This window comes from Macaca mulatta, chromosome 6 (assembly GCF_049350105.2).
Source record: "Macaca mulatta isolate MMU2019108-1 chromosome 6, T2T-MMU8v2.0, whole genome shotgun sequence".
Taxonomy (NCBI): Eukaryota; Metazoa; Chordata; class Mammalia; order Primates; family Cercopithecidae; genus Macaca; species Macaca mulatta.
The window spans coordinates 77307907-77320166 of record NC_133411.1 but is presented as its reverse complement, the minus strand read 5'-3'; the positions used below and the strand labels follow the sequence as shown (position 1 = coordinate 77320166).

General features: G+C 42.0%; 1 protein-coding gene across 5 annotated transcripts in view; it reads right to left on the bottom strand.

The window, feature by feature from the left end:
• Positions 1-12260, bottom strand: part of CDK7 (cyclin dependent kinase 7) — a 50399-nt gene that overhangs the window by 28436 nt on the left and 9703 nt on the right. For 2 of the 5 annotated variants that reach the window (XR_013418039.1, NM_001266657.1), the window contains 2 exon segments: positions 2363-2396; positions 170-237 (listed from right to left, as the gene is read on the bottom strand). Coding sequence is in view for 3 of the 5 variants with exons in the window: in NM_001266657.1 (NP_001253586.1) it covers positions 170-237; positions 2363-2396 (102 nt within the window). In the remaining 2 variants the exon portion in view is untranslated. 5 annotated transcript variants of the gene reach the window in all.

Here is a 12260-nt window from a genome sequence, read left to right as displayed (position 1 = left end):
AGTTTTAAAGACAACGTCTACCAAAACAACTGGGATAGGAAATGTATTTCCTTTAAGCTTCTGTAAGGCTCATCTAGAACAAGTCATCTTGCTGAGCCTTTAATCAACATCCATTATATTAAGAAAAGGCAGAGTCCCAAATCCCAGTAACAGTTTTGATCATACTCACACCAATTATATTTGGATGACTTAGCTCCTGTAATAATTTTATCTCTCTTAAGGCTGTTCTATTTATACCTATATAAAAAGGCAAAGCAAAATGTGAGTAATTCTGAAATCTCAAACCTTAAAAACACATTTTTTTTTTTTTTTTTGAGATGGAGTCTCACTCTGTTGTCCAGGCTGGAGGGCAGTGACGTGATCTCAGCTTACTGCAACCTCCACTTCCCGAGTTCAAGCAATTCTCCTGCCTCAGCCTCCTGAGTAGCTGGGATTACAGGCATGCGCCACCACGCCCAGCTAATTTTTGTATTTTTAGTAGAGACAGGGTTTCACCATGTTGGTCAGGCTGGTCTCGAACTCCCGACCTCGTGATCCACCTGCCTCGGCCTCCCAAAGTGCTGGGATTACAGGTGTGAGCCACCGCGCCCAGCCACAAACACATATTTTTAAAGAAAGGTTAGTCACCTCAGAAAATAGTGAACATTCCACACAAAAATAAGGGCTACTTTGACAATTTTTATGTGAAATCTGTTGTTCTTTTACATTGCTTTATTTTTATTATTAATTTTTTTTGAGATGGGGTTTCACTCTGTCAGCCAGGTTGCAGTGCAGTGGCATGATCTCAGCTCACTGCAGCCTCCACCTCCCAGATTCAAGTGATTCTCCCACCTCAGCCTCCCGAGTAGCTGGGACCACAGGTGCGTGCCTCCACGCCTGGCTAATTTTTTGTACTTTTGTTAGAGACAGGGTTTTGCTATGTTGGCCAGTCTGGTCTCGAACTCCTGAGCTCAGGCGATCTACCCGCCTCACCCTCCCAAAGTGCTGGGATTATAGGCGTGAGCCACCGTACCAGGCCTATATTGCTTTTTTTAAAAAATAGCTTAACAAAGACTATGACAAATGGTGAAAAAAATTTCACTTTATCTATAGGATATCAGGATCTGAAGACCATTAGACTAAGAACATATATAAGTGTGCAGCATATAGATGATAAGCTTCCCTACTCTTGCCCTACAAATGTTAGTGGCATATTGTTTGTGCTAAAAGCAAACTAGTAATAAGACAGTATATATTCCAATACAAATGACAGATTTCAAAATTAAAAATAAGATATAGGCCAGGTGCGGTGGCTCATAATTCCAGCACTTTGGGAGGCCTAGGTGGGCAGATCACTTAAGGCCAGTAGATCGAGACCAGCCTGGCCAACGTGGTGAAACCCCATCTCTACTAAAAATACAAAAAATTGGCTGGGCGTGGTGGCACGCACCTGTAATCCTAGCTACTCAGGAAGCTGAGGCAGGAGAATGGCTTGAACCTGGGAGGCAGAGGTTGCAGTGAGCTGAGATCGCACCACTGCACTCCAGCCTGGGCAACAGAGCATGGCACTGTCTCAAAAATAAATAAATAAAATAAAAATAAGATATAGTATTGGCACTTACACAGACAATGGGTCTCTTTTATAAGAGCTATTTTATGATGACTCCTAATAAATAAGACTTTGGAAGAAAGTTTAATGAAATCCTTTCCCCATATATCTATTCCATAGTTAGCTTTATGTACTTTCATGAAAATGTATCCTGAATTTTCAAATTAGAAACTCAGAAACAGAAAAAACAATGGCTTGTAACACGTAAAACCGTAATGAAGACAGAAAGACAAACTAATTAAGCTTGCTGCCTTCCATTTATGTGGGTGATTTAGAATGTTTTTCTGAACATCCAATTGGTAAAAATCACCAAATACTACTCCTCTATCCTGAGTCTATCTTTACTCTTCGGGGACACTGCAGTAACTCTATCCAGAACCACTGCTAACTCTTATTAATTAATACTTTGCTAGTTTCTTCAGTGAGAATGAAAACTTTATGCTGGGCATGGTGGCTCAAGCCTGTAATTCCAGCACTTTGGGAGGCCGAGGTGGGAGGATAGCTTGAGGCCAGGAGTTTGAGAGAAGCCTGAGTAACACAGCCAAACCCCATCTCTACAAAAAATAAAACATTAACCACAAGTGGTGGCCTATGTTTATAGCCCTAGCTACTCAGGAGGCTGAGGTGGTAGAATTGCTTGAGTACAGAAGCTTGAGGCTGCAGTGAGCTGATTGTGTCTCTATACTCCAGCCTGGGTGACAGAGCAAGACCCTGTCCTTTTTTAAAAAAAAGGATAAAACTTTTCCTATCTGTCAGATTACATGAAATACTTACCATCTTTAGCTTCTGATCTATGTCCAAGTTTGATCTGGTAGAGAGGGAAAAAAAAACCAAATATATTAAAAACGTGTTAAATTATTTAGAATCAACAAATAATATGTAAACATTTCAAATACTTCACCACAGCAAAAACACAATTAGCAACCGATATGTACCTAGCAGGCAAAAAGAGAGTAGGAATCATGATCGGAAAGATAAAATTAACAATATAAGAATCAAACACCTACCCTTGTCCCTTAAGTTTCCGAACTACACATTCAAATAATAAAATTAAGAATTACCTTTTCAAGGTTCAATGTGAACTAAATAACTAAGGGTACCCTGATTAAAAATAAATATGTACTTCAAGTTAGCCTACTTGGAGGGAAAGATACAGAAAATAACATGCTGTATAGTTGGTAATAAGTCCAATAATATGCTCTTAGACACTACATTTTTCTTTCTTTTTTTTGTTTTTGAGATGGAGTCTCGCTCTGTCGCCCAGGCTGGAGTGCAGTGGCCAGATCTCAGCTCACTGCAAGCTCCGCCTCCCGGGTTCACGCCATTCTCCTGCCTCAGCCTCCCGAGTAGCTGGGACTACAGGCGCCCGCCACCTCGGCCGGCTAGTTTTTTTTTTGTATTTTTTAGTAGAGACGGGGTTTCACCGTGTTAGCCAGGATGGTCTCGATCTCCTGACCTCGTGATCAGCCCGTCTCGGCCTCCCAAAGTGCTGGGATTACAGGCTTGAGCCACCGTGCCCGGCCTAGACACCACATTTTTCAAAAAGCAAAATTACAAATTGTTATGGTTAAAATGTTGTTACTCTGAATAAACATAACAACTTACATTAACAGGTTTAGTCTTACACAAAATAAATTACCTGAGTAAAGAACATTTAAAAAAAAAAAAGTTCTGTTTTTTAAAAAAAAAATGTCAGCAATCAATAAAAGACTGGCGGGGCATGGTGGCTCACACTTGTAAATTCCAACACTTTGATGGGCCAAGGTGGAAGGATCACTTGATCCCAGGAGTTTAAGACCAGCCTGGGCAACATAGCAAGACCTTGTGACTAATAAACATTTTTAAAAATTAGCCAGGAGTGGTGGCACACACCTATAGTCCCAAGTACTCAGGAGACTGAGGCAGGCTACAGTGAGCCATGATCACACTGCTGTACTCCAGCCTAGGCAACAGAGAGAGACTGTCTCAAACAAACAAACAAACAAACATACAGGTGGCTCATGCCTGTAATCCCAGTATTTTGGGAGGCCTGGGTAGGAGGATCGCTTGAGTACAGGAGTTAAAGATCAGTCTGGGCAACAAAGCAAGACTCTGTCACTACAGAAAAATTTAAAAAGTTATTGGGGCACGGTGGCATGTGCCTGTAGTCCCATCTACTTGGGAGGCTGAAGGAGGAGGACTGCTTGAGCCCAGGAGTTCGGGGCTGCAGTGAGCTATATTTGCATCACTGCACTCCAGTCTGGGCAACAGAACAGGAGATCCTACTTCTAACAAACAAAAAAACAACACAGAATTTCTTATTTAAAGTAGTCCATTTAGGATTCATGATTTGCTCACTATAGAGCCCCTGAGCCCTGAATAATCAGCAGTGGTAACCAGGGCCTCACCATGGGCCTCAGGTGAAACTGTGAGACATATTGGCTTCAGGTATGACACAGCATATTCACAGCTGTAGTGGCTACCAGGAGAGACTACTGTTTGAGAAAAGGAGAGGGAAGAGTAAAGGGGATTCTGTCTTGCAGCTTAGGGACCAGCTTGGTTGCACTGGGGAAGAGTACCAGGTGGGCTATTGGGGTCCATGAATCCAGGCCTTGGCTCTTGGATGGCATTTCTGGACCTACCCCTGGAACAGAGGGGAACCCACTACCCTGAAGGTGAGTCCCAGGCCTGGCAGCATGCAGCGTAAGCTGACTGACGAGCCCTGGGCCTTAAGTGAACATTGGTGGTACCCTGGCAATACTCCCTCCCCCATGGTCCTGTGGTGCTGGTAGACACAGGAGCAACTCCTCCACCTGAGGAAAGGGGAAGAAAGAATGGTAATACAGAGTCTGGTAATACAGAGAATTCTGGACCTTATCCAAGACCACCAAGATGGTACCTCTATGAGTGTAGAAAAACTACAGCATTACTGGGTTTGGGGTACCCGCTAATGCAGATATGGTTACAGTGACCAATGACATAGATCGCAACACTCTATTCCCTTTGAATACTTGGAATGCCTTCCAATAAGAATGGTACAAACAAGTCCAGACTGTGAAGACTATAATAAATACCTGACTCTTCAACGTACAGATGGCAATGAACACTCACAAGCATTAAGGCCATACAGAAATACATACCCTCACCAAATGAACTAAATTAGGCACTAGGGGTCAATCCTGCAGAGAAAGATATGTGACCTTTCAGTTAGAGAATTCAAAATAGCTGTTTTCAGAAAACTGAAAGAAATTCAAGATAACACAGAGAAGGAATTCAGAATCCTATCAGGTAAGTTCAACAAATACTTGAAATAATTAAAAAGAATTAAGCAGAAATTCTGGAGTGGAAAGATGCAACTGACATACTCAAGAATGCATCAGTCTTTGTTTTTTGGAGACAGAGTTTCGCTCTTGTTGCCCAGGCTAGAGTGCAACGGCACAATCTCAGCTCATTGCAACCTCTGCCTCCTGAGTTCAAGCAATTCTCCTGCCTAACCCTCCCAAGTAGCTGGAATTACAGGCATGCACCACCACACCCAGCTAATTGTGTATTTTTAGTAGAGACGAGGCTTCACCATGTTCAAGCTGGTCTCGAACTCCTGACCTAAAGTGATCCACCCGCCTCAGCCTCCCAAAGTGCTGGGATTACTGGTGTCAGCCACCACGCCCAACCCTTTTTTTTTCCTTTTTTGAAACACAGTCTTGTTCTGTCACTCTGTCACCCAAGCTGGAGTGCAGTGGTGCAATCTCGGCTCACTGCAACCTCCGTCTCCCAGGCTAAAGCCATCCTCTCCCCTCAGACCCCCCAAGAAGCTGGGACCACAGGCACAAACCACCATGTCAAGCTAATTTTTCTATATTCTGTAGAGATGGGGTTTCATGATGTCGCCCAGCTGGTCTCAGACTCCTGAGCTCAAGTGATCCACCCACCTCGGCCTCCCAAAGTGCTGGGATTACATGCATGAGCTACTGTGTCCAGCCGCATCAGCCTTTTAATAGCAGAACTGATAAAACAGAAGGCAGAATTAATGAGCTTGAAAACAGGATATTTAAAAACAGAGGAGACAAAAGAAAAAAAAAAAAAAAGAAATGAGGCATGCCTACAAGATCTAGAAGACAGGCTCAAAAGGGCAAATCTAAGCGTTTTTGGCCTTAAAAAGGAGGTAGAGAGGAGAGGCAAGGTAGAAAGTTAATTCAAAGGGATAACAGGAAACTTCCGAGATGCAGAAATAGGTACCAATATTCAAGTACAAGAAAGTTATGGAACATAGGGCTCGGGATGGTGGCTCACGCCAGTAATCCCAGCTACTCAGGAGGCTAAGGCAGGAGAATTGCTTGAACCTGGGAGACAGAGGTTGCAGTGAGCCAAGACTGTGCCACTGCATTCCAGCCTGGGCAAGAAAAATGAGACTCCATCTCCAAAAAAAAAAACAAAAGTTGCAGAATACCAAGCAGGTTTAACCCAAAGAAGATTACCTCAACACATTTAATAATCAAACTCTCAAAGTCAAGGAATAAGAAAGGATCCTAGGCCAGGCACTGTGGCTCACGCCTGTAATTGAGCACTTTGGGAGGCTGAGGAGGGTGGGTCACCTGAGGTCAAGAAGTCGAGACCAGCCTGACCAACATGGAGAAACCCTGTCTCTACCAAAAATACAAAATTAGCCGGGCATGGTGGCACATGCCTGTAATCCCAGCTACTCGGGAAGGCTGAGGCAGGACAATCGCTTGAACCCGGGAGGAGGAGGTTGTGGTGAGCCAAGATCGCACCATTGCACTCCAGCCTGGGCAACAAGAGCGAAACTCCGTCTCAAAAAAAAAGAAAAAGAAAGAATCCTAAAAGCAGCAAGAAGAGAAAAGAAACAAATAACATATAATGGAGCCCCCAATATGTCTGGCAGCGGACTTTTCAGTAGAAACTTTACAGGATAGGAGAGAGTGTCAGAATATATTTGAAGTGCTGAAAGAAAGTAACTTTCAACCTAGAATAGCATATTCAGCAAAAATATCCTTCAAACAGGAAGGAGAAATAAAGACTTTCAAGATGGATTAGAGACTTAAATGTTAGACCTAATATCATAAAAATCCTAGAGGAAAACCTAGGTAGTACCATTCAGGACATAGGCATGGGCAAAGACTTCATGTCTAAAACACCAAAAGCAACAGCAGCAAAAGCCAAAATTGACAAATGGGGGCCGGGCGCGGTGGCTCAAGCCTGTAATCCCAGCACTTTGGGAGGCCGAGACGGGCGGATCATGAGGTCAGGAGATCGAGAGACGATCCCGGCTAACACGGTGAAACCCCGTCTCTACTAAAAAATACAAAAAAATAGCCGGGCGAGGTGGCGGGCGCCTATAGTCCCAGCTACTCGGGAGGCTGAGGCAGGAGAATGGCGTAAACCCGGGAGGCGGAGCTTGCAGTGAGCTGAGATCCGGCCACTGCACTCCAGCCTGGGTGACAGAGCAAGACTCCGTCTAAAAAAAAAAAAAAAAATTGACAAATGGGATCTAATTAAACTAAAGAGCTTCTGCACAGCAAAAGAAACTACCATCAGAGTGAACAGGCAACCTACAGAATGGGAGAAAATTTTTGCAATCTACTCATCTGACAAAGGGCTAATATCCAGAACCTACAAAGAACTCAAACAAATTTACAAGAAAAAAACAAACAACCCCATCAAAAAGTGGGCAAAGGATATGAACAGACATTTCTCAAAAGAAGACATTCTGGCCGGGCGCGGTGGCTCAAGCCTGTAATCCCAGCACTTTGGGAGGCCGAGACGGGCGGATCACGAGGTCAAGAGATCGAGACCATCCTGGCTAACACAGTGAAACCCTGTCTCTACTAAAAATACAAAAACTTAGCCGGGCGAGGCGGCAGGCGCCTGTAGTCCCAGCTACTCGGGAGGCTGAGGCAAGAGAATGGCGTAAACCCGGGAGGCGGAGCTTGCAGTGAGCTGAGATCCGGCCACCGCACTCCAGCCTGGGCGGCAGAGCAAGACTCCGTCTCAGAAAAAAAAAAAAGTCAGGAAACAACAGGTGCTGGAGAGGATGTGGAGAAATAGGAACACTTTTACACTGTTGGTGGGATTGTAAACTAGTTCAACCATTATGGAAAACAGTATGGCGATTCCTCAAGGATCTAGAACTAGATGTACCATATGACCCAGCCATCCCATTACTGGGTATATACCCAAAGGATTATAAATTATGCTGCTGGCCGGGCGCGGTGGCTCAAGCCTGTAATCCCAGCACTTTGGGAGGCCGAGACGGGCGGATCACGAAGTCAGGAGATCGAGACCATCCTGGCTAACACAGTGAAACCCCGTCTCTACTTAAAAAATACAAAAAACTAGCCGGGCGAGGTGGCGGGCGCCTGTAGTCCCAGCTACTCGGGAGGCTGAGGCAGGAGAATGGCGTGAACCCGGGAGGCGGAGCTTGCAGTGAGCTGAGATCCGGTCACTGCACTCTAGCCTGGGCGACAGAGCGAGATTCCGTCTCAAAACAAAAACAAACAAACAAACAAAAATAAAAATAAAAATAAATAAATTATGCTGCTATAAAGACACATGCACACGTATGTTTATTGCGGCACTATTCACAATAGCAAAGACTTGGAATCAACCGAAATGTCCATCAGTGACAGATTGGATTAAGAAAATGTGGCACATATACACCATGGAATACTATGCAGCCATAAAAAACGATGAGTTTGTGTCCTTTGTAGGGACATGGATGCAGCTGGAAACCATCATTCTTAGCAAACTATCACAAGAACAGAAAACCAAATACCGCATGTTCTCACTCATAGGTGGGAACTGAACAATGAGATCACTTGGACTCAGGAAGGGGAACATCACACACCGGGGCCTATCATGGGGAGGGGGGAGGGGAGAGGGATTGCATTGGGAGTTATACCTGATGTAAATGACGAGTTCATGGGTGCAGCACACCAACAAGGCACAAGTATACATATGTAACAAACCTGCACGTTATGCACATGTACCCTACAACTTAAAGTATAATAATAATAAATAAATTTAAAAAAAAGGAAATAATTACAATTTAAATGATTTATAAGAAATTAAAAAAAAAAAAAAAAAGACTTTCCCAGACAAACAAAAGCTGAGGAATTTCATAAACACCAGACCTGTCCTACAAGAAATGCTAAAGGGAGTTCTTCAATCAGAAAGAAAAGATGTTAATGAGCAATATGAAATCATCTAAAGGTACAAAACTCACTGGTAATAGTAAGTACACAGAAAACCACATAATATTATAACACTGTAATTGCGGTATGTAAACTACTCATATCCAGCAGAAAGATAAAAACATGAAACAATCAAAAACAATAACAATTGTTCAAGACATAGTACAACAAAGTGGGGAGACAAAGTTAAAATGTAGAGTTTTTATTAGTTTTATTTTTGCTTGTTGGTTTATGTAATCAGTGTTGTCATCAGTTTAAAATAATGGGTTATATTATTTGCAAGCCTGATGTAACCTCGAATCTAAAAACATACAATAGATACACAAAAAATAAAAATTAAGAAATTAAAACGTGCCACCAGAGAAAATCACCTTTACTACTAGCAAGACAGGAAGGAAGGAAAGAAGGAAGAAAAGACCATAAAACAACCAGAAAACAAATAACAAAATGGTAGGAATAAAAGTTCTTACTTATCAATAATATCACTGAATATAAATGGGCTAAACTCTTCAATCAAAAGGCACAGAGTGACTGAATGGATAAAAAAAAAAAAAAAAAAAAAGAAGCAGCCCCAATGATCTGTTGCCTACAAGAAACACTTTAACTATAAAGACACACACAGACTGAAAATAAAGAGATGGAAAAACATATTCACTGCCAATGGAAACCAAAACAGAACAGGAGTAGTTATATTAAATAAAACACATTTCAAGCAAAAACTATAAAATGAGACAAAGTCACTATATAATGATAAAGGTGTCAATTCAGTAAGAGGATATAAAAATTGAATATATGCATCCAACAATGCGGCACTCAGATATATAAAATATTTTTAGCATCAAAGAGAGAGGCAAACCCCATATAATAATAGCTGGAGGCTTCAACACCCCACTTTCACTACTGGACAGATCAATGCAGAAAATCAACAAAGACACACTGGACTTAATCCACACCACAGACCACATGGACCTAGTAGATATTTATAGAGAATGTCATCCAATGGTTGCAGATTAAACATTCTTCTCCTCAGCAAATGAATGATTCTCAAGGACAGACCATATGTTAGGCCACAAAACAAATCTTAAAACATTGCAAAAAACCGAAATCTGATTCAAGTATCTTTTCTGACCACACTGGGATAAAACCAGAAATCAATAACAAGAGGAATTTTAGAAACTATGTAGTACATGAAAATTAAGCAATACACTCCTGAATGACCAGTGGGTCAATGAATAGATGAAGAAGAAAATTGAAAAATTTCTTGAAAGAAATGATAATGGAAACACAACATACCAAAACCTTGGGATACAGGGAAAGCAGTACTCAGAGGAAAGTTTATAGTTACAACTGCCTACATGAAAAAAAAAAAAAAAACAAACTTTCAAATAAACAATGATGCATCTCAAAGAACTAAAAAAGCAAGAGCAAACCAATCCCAAAGTTAGAAGACAATAATAAAAATCAGAGCAGAAATAAATGAAATTGAAACAAAAAAAATACACAAAAGATCAACAAAATAACAAGTTGGTGTTTTGAAAAGACCATCAAAATTGGACACATGTTCTTCAAGTTGCCCACTTGGATCTCTCCCAAGTGCACTTTTGTTTCTTTCTACTCTAAAGCTTTTTAATAAACTTCCGGCCGGCACAGTGGCTCACACCTGTAACCCCAGCACTTTGGAAGGCCGAGGCAGGGAGATAAAAGAGGTCAGGAGTTCGAGACCATCCTGGCCAACATGGTGAAACCCCATCTCTACTAAAAATACAAAAGTTAGCCAGGCCTGGTGGTGCGCGCCTGTAATCCCAGCTACTCAGGAGGCTGAGGCAGGAGACTCACTTGAACCTGGGAGGTGGAGTTTGCAGTGAGCCGAGATCACGCCACTGCACTACACCCTAGCGTCAGAGTGAGACTCCATCTCAAAAAATAAATAAACAAACTTGCACTCCTGCTCTAGGAAAAACAAAAATCTCTCCTGCCACCATAAGAAGAGGTGCCTTGCTTCCACCATGATTTGAGTATGGATTTTTGGTACATGCTAGGCAGAAAATGCCTGCATGACCAGTTCCAATAAAAATCCTGACCACTAAAAACCTTACCCAACCTTTAGACTAAAAGAAAAGGAGAGAAGATGCAAATAAATAAAATCAGATGTGAAGAAAGGGGGCATTACAACCAATACCGCAGAAATCCAAAGGATCATTAGTGGCTACTATGAGTAACTATACACCAAGAAACTGGAAAACCTAGAAGAAATAGATACATTCCTAGACACATACAACTTACCAAGATTGAACCATGAAGAAATTGAAAACCTAAACAGGCCATTAACAGTAATAAGATTGACGCCATAATAAAAAATCTCCCAGCAAAAAGCCCAAGACCTGATGGCTTCAATGCTGAATTTTACCGAACATTTGAAGAAGGGCTAGGCTGGGCACAGTGGTTATTCCAGCACTTTGGGAGGACGAGGCAGGCAGATCACTTGAGGTCAGGAGTTCGAGACCAGCCTGGGCAACATGGTGAAACCCCATCTCTACTAAAAATATAAAAAGTAGCCAGGCGTGGTGGTGCATGCCTGTAATCCCAGCAACTTGGGAGGCTGAGGCAGGAGAATCACTTGAACCCAGGAGGTGGAGGTTGCAATGAGTTGAGATCACGCCACTGCACTCCAGGTCTGGGTGGGCAATAGAGAGAGACAAAAAAAAAAAGAGAAGAGGGTAGGGGAGGGGAGGGGAAGGAGAGGAGAAGGGAAAAGGGAAGGGGAGGGGGAGGAGGGGAGGGGGCTAATACCAATACTACTCAAACTATTCCAAAAAGCAGAAAAGAAGTAAATACTTCCAAACTCATTCTATGGGGCCAGTATTACCCTGATACCAAAATCAGACAAAGACACATCAAAATAAGAAAACTACAGGCCAATATCCCTGATGTACATTGATGTAAAAATCCTCAAAAAAATACTAGCAAACTGAATTCAACAATACATAAAAACATCCTTCATCATGACCAAGTGGGATTTATCCTGGGGATGCAAGGATGGTTCAACACATGCTAATCAATCAAAGTGATATATCATATCAACAAATGAAGGACAGAAACTATATAATCATTTCAACTGATGCTGAAAAAGCATTTGATAAAATCCAACATCACTTCATGATAAAAACTCTTAAAAAACTGGGTATAGAAAGAACATACCTCAACATAATAAAAGCCGTATACTACAGACCCACAGCCAGTATACTGAATAGGGGAAAACTGATTTCCTTTAAGAGCTGAAGCACACCAAGGATGCCCACTTTCACCACTGTTATTCAATATAGCACTGGAAGTCCTAGCTAGAGCAAGCAGACAAGAGAAAGAAATAATGGGCATTCAAATTGGAAAGGAAGAAGTCAAATTCTTCTTGTTTGCAGATGATATGATCTTATATTTGGGAAAACCTAAAGACTCCACCAAAAAATGACTAGAACTGATAATTCACA